This window comes from Triticum urartu, chromosome 4A (genome assembly GCF_056163025.1).
Source record: "Triticum urartu cultivar PI428250 chromosome 4A, HENAU_Tu73, whole genome shotgun sequence".
Classification (NCBI taxonomy): Eukaryota; Viridiplantae; Streptophyta; class Magnoliopsida; order Poales; family Poaceae; genus Triticum; species Triticum urartu.
The window spans coordinates 529012363-529025772 of record NC_141876.1 but is presented as its reverse complement, the minus strand read 5'-3'; the positions used below and the strand labels follow the sequence as shown (position 1 = coordinate 529025772).

Below are 13410 nucleotides of genomic sequence, written 5' to 3'. Positions count from 1 at the left end.
CGTTCAACACACGTACGGAGCAGCGACGTCTCCTCCTTCTTGATCTAGCAAGGGGGGAGGAGAGGTTGATGGAGATCCAGCAGCACGACGGCGTGGTGGTGGAAGTAGCGGGATTCCAACAGGGCTTCGCCAAGCGCTGCGGGAAGAGGGAGATGTGTCACGGGAGGGAGAGGGAGGCGCCAGGGCTTAGATGTCATTGCCCTCCCTTCCCCCCACTATATATAGGGCCAAGGGAGAGGGGGGAGGCACAGCCTTGGCCCTTCCTCCAAGGAAGGGTGCGGCCAGGGAGGAGTCCCTCCTCCCCAAGGCACCTCGGAGGTGCCTTCCCCCTTTAGGACTCTTCCTTTTCCCCTTCTCTTGGCGCATGGGCCTCTTGGGGCTGGTGCCCTTGGCCTACGCACCCCCTACAGCCCATGTGCCCCCCCGGGGCAGGTGGCCCCACCCGGTGGACCCCCAGGACCCTTCCGGTGGTCCCGGTACAATACCGGTGACCCCAAAACTTGTCCCGATGGCCGAAATAGCACTTCCTATATATAATTCTTTACCTCCGGACCATTCCGGAACTCCTCATGACGTCCGGGATCTCATCCGGGACTCCGAACAACTTTCGGGTTACCGCATACTAATATCTCTATAACCCTAGCGTCATCGAACCTTAAGTGTGTAGACCCTACGGGTTCGGGGGACATGCAGACATGACCGAGATGACTCTCCGGTCAATAACCAACAGCAGGATCTAGATACCCATGTTGGCTCCCACATGTTCCACGATGATCTCATCGGATGAACCACGATGTCAAGGACTTAATCAATCCCGTATACAATTCCCTTTGTCTAGCGGTACGATACTTGCCCGAGATTCGATCGTCGGTATCCCGATACCTTGTTCAATCTCGTTACCGGCAAGTCTCTTTACTCGTTCCGTAACACATCATCCCGTGATCAACTCCTTGATCACATTGTGCACATTATGATGATGTCCTACCGAGTGGGCCCAGAGATACCTCTCCGTCACACGGAGTGACAAATCCCAGTCTCGATTCGTGCCAACCCAACAGACACTTTCGGAGATACCTGTAGTGTACCTTTATAGCCACCCAGTTACGTTGTGACGTTTGGCACACCCAAAGCACTCCTACCGTATCCGGGAGTTGCACAATCTCATGGTCTAAGGAAATGATACTTGACATTAGAAAAGCTTTAGCATACGAACTACATGATCTTGTGCTAGGCTTAGGATTGGGTCTTGTCCATCACATCATTCTCCTAATGATGTGATCCCGTTATCAACGACATCCAATGTCCATGGTCAGGAAACCGTAACCATCTATTGATCAACGAACTAGTCAACTAGAGGCTTACTAGGGACATGGTGTTGTCTATGTATCCACACATGTATCTGAGTTTCCTATCAATACAATTATAGCATGGATAATAAACGATTATCATGAACAAGGAAATATAATAATAACCAATTTATTATTGCCTCTAGGGCATATTTCCAACAACTAGTGCATGTCAGTCGGTGGAACCAGTCTCACGTAAGAGTACGTGTAAGGTCGGTCCGGGCCGCTTCATCCCACGATGCCGCCGAATCAAGATTGGACTAGTAACGGTAAGCATATTGAACAAAATCAACGCCCACAACTACTTTGTGTTCTACTCGTGCATAGTAACTACGCATAGACCTAGCTCATGATGCCACTGTTGGGTAACGTAGCAATAATTCAAAATTTTCTACGTATCACCAAGATCAATCTATGGAGTCATCTAGCAATGAGGGAGGAGTGGATCTACATACCCTTGTAGATCGCGCGCGGAAGCGTTCAAGAGAACGGGGTTGATGGAGTCGTACTCGTCGTGATCCAAATCACCGATGATCCTAGCGCCGAACGGACGGCACCTCCGCGTTCAACACACGTACGGAGCAGCGACGTCTCCTCCTTCTTGATCCAGCAAGGGGGGAGGAGAGGTTGATGGAGATCCAGCAGCACGACGGCGTGGTGGTGGAAGTAGCGGGATTCCAACAGGGCTTCGCCAAGCGCTGCGGGAGGAGGGAGATGTGTCATGAGAGGGAGAGGGAGGCTCCAGGGCTTAGGTTAGGCTGCCCTCCCTTCCCCCCACTATATATAGGGCCAAGGGAGAGGGGGGGCGCAGCCTTGGCCCTTCCTCCAAGGAAGGGTGCGGCCAGGGAGGAGTCCATCCTCCCCAAGGCACCTAGGAGGTGCCTTCCCCCTTTAGGACTCTTCCTTTCCCTTATCTCTTGGCGCATGGGCCTCTTGGGGCTGGTGCCCTTGGCCCATATAGGCCAAGGCGCACACCCCTACAGCCCATGTGCCCCCCGGGGCAGGTGGACCCCCTTGGTGGACCCCCGGACCCCTTTCGGCACTCCCGGTACAATACCGATAATGTGCGGAACTTTTCCGGCGACCAAAACAAGACTTCCCATATATAAATCTTTACCTCCGGACCATTCCGGAACTCCTCGTGACGTCTGGGATCTCATCCGGGACTCCGAACAACTTTCGGGTTACCGCATACCAATATCTCTATAACCCTAGCGTCACCTAACCTTAAGTGTGTAGACCCTACGGGTTCGGGAGACACGTAGACATGACCGAGACGACTCTCCGACCAATAACCAACATCGGGATCTGCATACCCATGTTGGTTCCCACATGTTCCACGATGATCTCATCGGATGAACCACGATGTCAAGGACTTAATCAATCCCGTATACAATTCCCTTACTCTATCGGTACGATACTTGCCCGAGATTCGATCGTCGGTATCCCGATACCTTGTTCAATCTTGTAACCGGCAAGTCTCTTTACTCATTCCATAACACATCATCCCGTGATCAACTCCTTGATCACATTGTGCACATTATGATGATGTCCTACCGAGTGGGCCCAGAGATACCTCTCCGTTTACACGGAGTGACAAATCCCAGTCTCGATTCGTGCCAACCCAACAGACACTTTCGGAGATACCTGTAGTGTACCTTTATAGCCACCCAGTTACGTTGTGACGTTTGGCACACCCAAAGTATTCCTACGGTATCCGGGAGTTGCACAATCTCATGGTCTAAGGAAATGATACTTGACATTAGAAAAGCTTTAGCATACGAACTACATGATCTTGTGCTAGGCTTAGGATTGGGTCTTGTCCATCACATCATTCTCCTAATGATGTGATCCCGTTATCAATGACATCCAATGTCCATGGTCAGGAAACCGTAACCATCTATTGATCAACGAGCTAGTCAACTAGAGGTTTACTAGGGACATGGTGTTGTCTATGTATCCACACATGTATCTGAGTTTCCTATCAATACAATTCTAGCATGGATAATAAACGATTATCATGAACAAGGAAATATAATAATAACTAATTTATTATTGCCTCTAGGGCATATTTCCAACACAATGAAGATATACTACTTCCTTATAACTTCCAGTGAGTCACACTGTCTTGTACTACAAATTCTGTTTTTCCCTACTAGCTAGCTACATGTTTTTGCTTACATATGCCCGCTTAATTAAGAAATGCAAACGTGTGTGCATGCAGATTTCACCGGATCTTGTTTATCATTAAAGTTGATGAAGGAACAGTTGAAGTACTAGACTCACTACTTAAGAAAGTAAGTGACTACACCATCGTGAAGGGGATAGTCAACAGGTAATTTCAATCATTATTAACTATATCTCGGCCTATTTAATTAGTTCGTCATTTCCTGATAACAACTATTTAATAACCCATTTATTCATTTTCTTTGTCGGCGGGCAGGGCTTGGACAAAGTTCATCAGGGCCACTCCAGGCCCATGGAAACAAAATCTGAAATGGTATCGACCCAAGGTAAGTAATTAAGTAGTACTAGCTAGCTGCCATCTCTTTAATTATCATGCTTGATTAATTATTATCTGATCAAATTCCATTCTCGTAAAGGCCCTGAAGCAGGCGCCGGGGAATGATCTATGTGCATACTACGTTTGCGAGAACATTCGCATGATGGCGTCCGAAAGGAGCAAATCTCAAAGACAGGAGTGGGTACGATATCGATTGTCAGAACACTATTCACAATTTTTACACCATTATCGATATCTAGTCACACAACTAATACACATGCATATTGATCTCCTTCTTAACAGTTCAAAGAGCTGCGGGACAAGCTCCTAGCACAGGACCGCATAGAAGCAATTCAAGAGGAAATAGCGGGATTTTTGCTCGACCAGGTCATAGATCCCAAAGGAGAATACTATTACCCGCTACCACCCCCATGAACCACTTCCAATTGTTATCGTGCTCCGAAGGCACCAATTAGCTAGGCTAATGCCACTGGCTCCGAAGGCACCAATTAGGAGAAATTGTATATATATACATGTGTGTATATATGTGTGAATTAATTAATGGTGGTTGTGAGACATTCGATGATATATATATATATGTACTATGATCGGTTCTACTAGAAATTCTATTTATATATATGCATAACGTATAAAATATGTAGTATCGTAAAATACCAGCAAACAAAAAATAATTAAATGGAAAACACAAAATTAAATGAAAAAGAAATCATAAACCCAAACCCCCCCAACCTTTTAATACCGGTTGGTGACACCAACCGGTACTAAAGGGCTCCCTGCCCCCGAAGCTGGCTCGTGCCACGTGGTTGCCCATTAGCACCGATTTGTGCTGAACCGGTACTAAAGGGGGGGGCTTTAGTGCCTACACTTTAGCACCGGTTACCAAACCGACACTAAAGGCCCTTACGAACCGGTGCTATTGCCCGGTTCTGCACTAGTGTCCCGCGTCCCTCCATGCACCAGTACCAGCCGCGTCCCTCCATGCACCAGCAAGCACCCACACAACACCGACGTCAGCCGCGTCCACGTCTAGCAGAGCAGCTGACGACCAAGCACACCCACGGCAGCAGGGTCCCACGTCAGGCTTCGTGTTGCAGCCACAGCTGCCGAGTATGTCTCTTCATATTTATTCTTGTCAACATCAATTGGGACTACGTATTTCTTCAGTACTTATGTCCCCCCCCCCCCCCCCCGCAGGAGCTTACGGATATAAGGCGTCTATGTCCGGATGCGGTTGATGTCGGTGCTGTGTGGGTTCTTGCTTGTGCGTGGAGGGACGTGGGATAAAATTATAGTGCAAAATATGGTTGCATGCAGCTGTCGGCTTTGGCAATGCCGACTAGACCCCAATCGGCTTCGCCATGTCCGACTGGATCCAATCGGCTTCACCTAAGCCGACAGTGTATTATTTTTGAAAATTTTCAAAACCGCGTATTATTTCTCGAATTAATGAAAAATGTATTATTTAAAGAAATTAGCACCAAATAATAGCCTATTAAGAAAAAAATATGGATGAACGTGATATGAATTTTCAGAAAAATATTTCACAATTCATTTTGGTAATATTAACGATATAGTGATATATTTTGGGTCTGTCTAGGACACATCTAGATATGACATAGTTATGTCTATGTCACATCTAAGATAATGTCCACTCTGTTTGTGGTCTATTTTTTTGTTCTAGTTTTTTTTGTTTCTTGTTGTTGCATTATATATTTATGGAAGCTTAATGTGACATTCTTAAAAAACATCTAGATGTGAATTAGGCAAATTGATATATTTTATATGGAAAATAAAGGTCAGAGATACACCTATAGAAATGTATCAATATCCAAAATGTCATGTATTATGCAAGGAAGACGGTAGATAGGATTAAAAATATCTACATGGTAAAAAAAAGATAGGGGAAGAGAGCCCCCACCCCCCTGGGTGGGGGAAAGGTTTCTTCTCTGGTTTTTGGTGGCCATGGATGTGAAGGACGAGAGCCTCCCTCGACATTGAATATATAAATCTCGGATAGTGATACATTTTGGTAATATTAACGATATAGTGATACATTTTATAGTGATACATTTTGGTAATACATTTTGGTAATATGAATCTCCCACAATTTATTTTGGTAATATCAATGATATAGTGATACATTTTATATGGAAAATAAAGGTCAGAGATATACCTATAGAAATGTATCAATATCCAAAATGTCATGTATTATGCAAGGAAGACAGTAAATAGGATTAAAAATATCTACATGGTAAAAAAGTACGTAAGTACTTAGCACATTTGATGCACTCAGTATGATGCCCTCGCAACTCTCTGCTAGATAAACAAAAGAACATATATAGAAGGGCAATTGTGATGATGATATATACTATTAAACATGACCGATTTACATCATGATCAGTTCGAGGTACATCAACTCCAAGAAATTACATTGCTAGATGGAGAAGGGTGACGACAAGCCCTTTCCAAAATAACAGGAGTGCAAGGTTTCAAAAGGTCAGCAGAAAGACAAAACCACCAGGAGTTCTTCATGCACCGTGCGTGAAGGGTGAAGCATATAAGCTACTAGCAACCATCTAGCTACACTACATGGCCTTACCCATTTGCCTAAATAGAGCACTTACCCTTTTTCTATAGAAATAACAATCTTTTTTGTTCATGAATATCCAAGAGCATCTCAAAGATTATTTTTAAAATGTTTTTAATTTTTGAAAATTTAAATCTGTTTCCAGATTTAATTTTCCATTGTGAGTGAACATGCGGTTGGACACTTTATCTCTATTGAAGTTTTTGTTAGTCCTGCAGTCCAATGCCTGACCGGATAATAGCCTATTAAGAAGAAGAAAATATGGATCAACGTGATTTGAATTTTCAGAAAAATATTTCACAATTTATTTTGGTAATATTAACGATATAGTGATACATTTTATATGGAAAATAAAGGTCAGAGATATACCTATAGAAATGTATCAATATCCAAAATGTCATGTATTATGCTAGGAAGACGGTAAATGGGATTAAAAATATCTACATGGTAAAAAAGTACGTAAGTACTTAGCACATTTGATGCACTCAGGATGATGCCCTCGCAACTCTCTGCTAGATAAACAAAAGAACATATTGTTGGTGTATGAATACTGTAATTAGGTGACTTCTTAGGGACTAAAACGTAAATTGTACAAACAAATATAAATGAGTACAGAGAGAAGGGATCGGTGTGTGGAACGGACAGGGATCAGGTGACATGCACCTTTGCATGTCACCGTGTGACTTGCGGCCCAAATTCATATTTAAACATTGTAAAAAAAATCTGAAAAGAATCATGCATGTTCATAGCACATATTAAGATAATCCCTAAAAAATTCAGATCAAAATTCGAAACATACATCAAGAAGCAAAAAAGAGAAATCTTTTATGAATAGTTGCGAATGGTTCTCTGTATACTATTCATATATGAGTTTCTCTTTTTTGCTTCTTGGTGTATGTTTCGAATTTTGATCTAAATTTTTTAGGGATTATCTTAATATGTGCTATGAACATGCATGATTTTTTCCAGATTTTTTTACAATGTTTAAATATAAATTTGGGCCGCAAGTCACACAGTGACATGCAAAGGTGCATGTCACCTGATCCCTGTCCGTGTGAAACGATCCAGAGTTTCCCCAAATCCTCTTCTTTATGCTCCCTCAAAATCCTAGCTCAAATCTCTCAAATCTCATATGATTTTCAACATGGCATCGGAGCAGGCTAATCTTCTCTATTTTTTGTTGTGATTTCGACCTATTGCGGTGCTGTGTCGCCGTGATTTGCGGCTATCGGTGGTGATTGTTGCGCACTCGAGCTGCTGCCGGGACCTGCGAGGTTATCTCAAAGCTGCGGCAAGGAGCGCCGCGACCGTCCACTGCTGCCTGTTGCGTGCCGACCGCCGTCCGGTGTGGCTGAGCGTACTCCTGGTATTTGCCGTACTCTGACGCTAGGAAACTGCTTGGTGCGGCTGTTCCTGCCGAAGGAGTAAGCTGGCTTGCTGTTGCTGATTGTGGTTGCTTTTGGTCAACTGTGATTAGTGTTGCCGTATATCTCATCTCTGCTTGGTGGCCGGATTTAAATACTTCTGTTGCTTGTGTGCATTCGAGAGTACTAGTACATTTAGTCGCCATCGACTCTGCTAGTACTCTGCTTTGTGCTGCCTGTGTGTTGTTGCTAGTGGAGTGCTGCAAAAGAAGTCATGTGTGACTGGCTCTTTTGGTGGTGGTAAATCATGGCAGATCCAACCAAGGAGAAGTCAGGGGATAGTAGTGTGGATAAGTTATATGAATTTTTTAGCAAAGTATTTGAGCAGCAACAACAACTCAAATTGGTTCCTGAAGCAGTCAAGTATGCGCTTGAGCCAAAACCAGTAAAGTTGGTTGGACCAAGCAATTACATCAGTTGGGCACGACATGCCCAGTTAATCCTGAGTTCTCATGGTTACGAAGAATTGCTTAGTGCTGATGAAAGTGGCACTAGCACAAAACAAATCAATGACAGAGTGTTGGTCTGGTTATTAGGAAGCATGGAACCATCAATTCGAGAGCAAGTTGAGACTATGACCACTGTATCTAAAGTGTGGAGAGCTTTGGAGAACCAATTCTCAGGAAAGTCAAATAAGATGCAGGCTACTCGCATCATGCAGGAGTTGACTCACTTAAAGCAAGGCTCAAAATCAGTGACTGAGTATGCTGGTGAGATAAAGAGATTGTACAGGGAGTAGCATTATTACCATCCATTTCAACCAATTGACAAGAATGACATGGCTATTCACCATACCTGGTTTGAACTTGTGGGCAAGCTCTTCCTTGATGGCCTGAATTAGGAATTTGACCTCCGTCGTCAGCTAATATTCTTCAAAACTGAATGGCTAAGCCTTGACGATATCATCTCTAGTGTGATTGAGGAGGAGACTCGTCTTACTCAACCCAAGGAGCATGGTCAGGAAAATTCAGATGCACGTGCAGCCCTATCCATACAAGCTCGTCATGCTCCAAGGCCGTTTGGTAAAATAGATAAAAGCAAACTATTTTGCAACCATTGCAAAAGGACCAGACACGCAAAGGATATGTGTTTTAAGCTGCATGGCTATCCATCTTGGTGGGAAAAAGGGAAGTCTCGACCAGGGGGAGTTCAGGGAGCAAGTAAAAGACATGCTAATCTCACTACATCCACAAGGGAGCTCCCAGTGGTAGATGTGCGAGCTCTTGAGGATTTCACTTCCAAGCTTAGACTCTCAGAAGGCTCCTCTTCCTCTCAAGGTTCATCTAAAGTTGAGTCTAGCCTTCATGTCACTTCTGACCAAGGTGTGCCAAATCATCAGGTCCACACTTCTCGAGCACAACCAAAATCTTGGATTATTGATACAGGAGCTACTAACCACATGACAGGAGTCTCGAATTTATTCACTTCCTATACACCTTGTTCTGGTAAGGACAAGGTACGTGTAGCTGATGGATCCATGGCACCTATTACATGATGTGGATCTGTCAGGTGCACTAAGACATTGTCCTTATCCCCTATCCTACATGTTCCAAAATTTTCAGTCAATCTCTTGTCCGTTAGCTCTATTACTCAATCCCTTAATTGTAGATGTTGGTTTGATCCTACCCGTTGTGCTTTTCAGGAGATAGACACAGGGAGATTGTTGGCGACTGGGACCGTGCATGATGGACTCTACTATCTTGATGAAGGAAGTGATGAAGTTGCTTTTGCATCATGTCTGTCTCCTGGTCAAGAACTACTACTGCACCATCGCAGGCTCGGACATCTTTCTTTTGTGGCATTATCTCGTATTTACCCTTCTCTTTTTAAGTTGTCTCCCAGGGAGCTCCTGGTATGTGATGCTTGTGAATTGGCTAAACATACAAGGGGTTCCTATCCTAGTATAGCTTTAAGAAGTGACAAACCATTTGAAATGATTGACTCTGATGTTTGGGGACCCTGTGAGGTTCACTCCATTTCTGGACATCGATGGTTTGTAACTTTTATAGATTGCTGTAGTCGTTACACTTGGCTTTATCTTTTGAAGCGTAAGAGTGACGTGTTCTCGATTTTTAAAGATCTATGTGCTCTTATTAAAAATCAACATGGGGCAACTATTAAAACTTTGTGTTCAGATAATGGAATTGAATATGTCAACCAAGAATTTGGGCAGTTCCTTGCCTCAAATGGCATTGAACATCAAACGACCTGTGTTAACACTCCAGAGCAAAATGGTGCTGCAGAGCGTAAAAACAGACATCTGCTTGAGGTTGCATGCTCACTTATGTTGACAATGAATGTGCCTAAATTTCTTTAGGGGGAAGCAATAAAAACTACAACATATTTGATAAACCGTATGCCTCTTTGGGTTCTTGGTCATAAGACTCCTGTTGAGTGTCTCTTGAAATCTAATGATTTTGTAGTTCCTCCGAAGGTCTTTGGGTGTGTTTGCTTTGTGCACGACTATAGGAACTCTGTTGGAAAATTAGACCCCCGTGCTCTCAAATGTGTATTCATGGGTTATTCTGCCTCCCAAAAGGGTTATAGATGTTGGTGTCCTTCAGAGCGTCGTTTTTTTGTGAGCATGGATGTGACGTTCCGTGAACATGAATCATATTATGGACCAAAAAATGACACTGGCATTACCTTATCCCCACCTAAAGTGCAACAAGAGGGGGAGAGTGATGATGGAGGCCCTCCATTAAGCCCTATTCTTGTTTCCACTTCAGGTGGTTTACCCATTCTTGATAATGCTCAAAATCAGGGGGAGGAGACAAATAATGATGGGTGTATTAATGGTTCTGGTCATGGAGACATACAAGATACAATGGAAAATACTTCACTTCCTTCTCAAGAGGGTGAGCTTACCATGCATGAGGACCCAGGTACTAACACTAACTCTTCTAGTTCCATTGCTCCTATTAGCACCGCAGGGCAAAGTGATAACCAATTATCTACTCATACTCCTCAAGATGACCAACCTATTGCTTTGAGGAAACCAGTTAGAAATCGAAACATCCCAGGACACCTCAAAGATTTTGTTGGACCTAAACATGACATAGCCAATTTCATTTCCTATGATTACTGTAGTCTACCATTCAAAACCTTTATTTCCTCTTTAGACTCTGTGTCCACACCATCTAATTGGAAAACTGCTATAGAGGACCCAAAATGGAAGGAAGCAATGCTTGATGAGATGAAAGCCTTGGAGAAGAATGATACTTGGGAGCTCGTGGATCTACCACCAGGCAAGCAACATGTAGGATGTAAGTGGGTCTTCACTATTAAGCACGCTCCTGAGGGTAAGGTGGAGAGATATAAAGCACGCCTTGTTGCAAAGGTCTACACACAAACATATGGAATCGATTATGAAGAGACCTTCGCACCAGTGGCAAAGATGAATTCAATAAGGACGCTAATATCGTGTGCTGTAAACCTAGGTTGGGATATTTATCAGATGGATGTGAAGAATGCTTTCCTTCATGGTGATCTTCAAGAGGAGGTATATATGCATATTACACCTGAGTTTGAGTCGAGTCAAACCATTGGAAAGGTGATGCGCTTGCATCCCTCTTTGTATGGCTTAAAGCAGTCACCACGAGCTTGGTTTGATCGGTTTAGACAAGCCATGCTAAAAGGGGTTATCTTCAAAGCAATGCCGATCATACACTATTTTATAAGCACACTGATGGCAGAGTGGCAATCCTTATAGTGTATGTAGATGACAATATTGTGGTTACTGGAGATGATTCCAAAGAAGTTGCAGGTCTGAAACATCACCTTGCACAGGAGTTTGAAGTGAAAGACTTGGGACAACTAAGATACTTTCTTGGTATAGAGGTCTCACGAGGATCAAAGGGTATCTTCCTCTCACAACGGAAGTATATCTTGGATCTACTCAAGGAAACAGGTATGCTTGGTTGTCGACCTGTAGCTACACCTATTAAACAAAATCATAGGTTAAGTAGTGATGCAGGGACACCGGTTGATCGGGAACGCTACCAGAGACTTGTTGGAAGGTTGATATATATGTCTCATACCCGTCCAGATATTGCCTTTGATGTTAGTGTAGTTAGCCAATATATGCATGACCCAAAGTCAGCTCATATGGAAGCTGTGATTAGGATACTACGATATCTTAAGGGGTGCCCAGGAAGAGGCCTCTTATATAGGAGACAAGGGGACCTGCAAGTTGAATGCTATACTGATGCCGATTGGGCAGGTTCTCTTGATGATCGACGCTCAACGTCAGGTTACTGCACATTTGTTGGAGGGAACCTAGTTTCATGGCGAAGCAAAAAACAAAGTGTAGTGGCTCGATCTACGGTGGAGGCTGAGTTTAGATCCATGGCTCATGGCATATGTGAGTTATTATGGTTGCAGATTCTCTTAGCAGAGTTGAGGTTGTATAGGTACAAGCCTCTGATGCTATACCGTGACAACAAAGCTGCTATTGACATTGCTAATAACCCTGTTCAGCATGATCGGACCAAGCACATAGAGATTGATCGTCACTTCATCAAGGAGAAGCTTGATAGGGGAGTCATTTGCCTTCCATATGTAACTTCAGCAAGTCAAGTAGCAGATGTTCTTACTAAAGGACTCCCAGAAAAAATATTTTCCATGTTTTGTAGCAAGATGGGTCTGTATGATATATTTGCCCCATCTTGAGGGGGAGTGTTGGTGTATGAATACTGTAATTAGGTGACTTCTTAGGGACTAAAATGTAAATTGTACAAACAAATATAAATGAGTACAGAGAGAAGGGATCGGTGTGTGGAACGATCCAGAGTTTCCCCAAATCCTCTTCTTCATGCTCCCTCAAATCCCTAGCTCAAATCTCTCAAATCTCATATGATTTTCAACACATATATAGAAGGGCAATGGTGATGATGATATATGGGAGCGGCTACCTGTCAATCGACTGACCCCAGAATTGGGTCAGTCGAATGGCAAAACCATGCATCAACTAATTCAGGAATAAGATTCGACTGAACCAAAATTGGGGCCAGTCGAAAAGCCCAGAAAACGTTGAGCCTCTGTTTCTGTTGACTTGTGGCCAGAGTTTCTTGCTTCTGTTTACAGCCCATGTCTAAAATGGGCCTGGACCCGCTAAGAAGCTAACCCACTAAACAACATCCACCTAACGCACACAACTCTGCTAGGTCTTCTTCCTCCCCCTTTCTTCATGTAGGTCTTTCCAGACGGCTGAGCCGCCGACATGGAAGGCGAAATATACCTGATCTGATCTGATCTCTTCTGTTTGCTATTTTATTTTTGTGATAGCATTTCTTCTTGCCAAAACCCTTCTCCTCCAGACGTCCAGAGATCCCAAACAGATGATCTGATTTCTTCTGAGTTATTTCTAGATCCCCTCCTTCCATTTCATCCTGTCAAGACCATCGTGATCTGAACTGCTGATACCTCCAGATCTGCTAACTCATTGCTCTGAATTTTGTAGATGTAGTGCCTCCATTTCTTCATGCCAGGAGGCTCAGAGATCCCAAGTTGAAGAACCAGAAAAAGAAA

At 43.7% G+C, this 13410-nt stretch overlaps 1 protein-coding gene and 1 pseudogene across 1 annotated transcript in view; one reads left to right on the top strand and one right to left on the bottom strand.

Moving 5' to 3' along the window:
- Positions 1-7952, bottom strand: part of LOC147976431 (protein FAR1-RELATED SEQUENCE 5-like) — a 42182-nt gene extending 34230 nt beyond the window's left edge. The window contains exon 1 of the mRNA XM_087520856.1: positions 7766-7952. Within this exon, the coding sequence (XP_087376982.1) occupies positions 7766-7952 (187 nt within the window). The remainder of the gene's footprint in view (positions 1-7765) is intronic.
- A 176-nt stretch (positions 7953-8128) lies between these two features.
- LOC147976430 (uncharacterized) lies at positions 8129-9567 on the top strand (annotated as a pseudogene).
- Positions 9568-13410: the final 3843 nt, after the last annotated feature.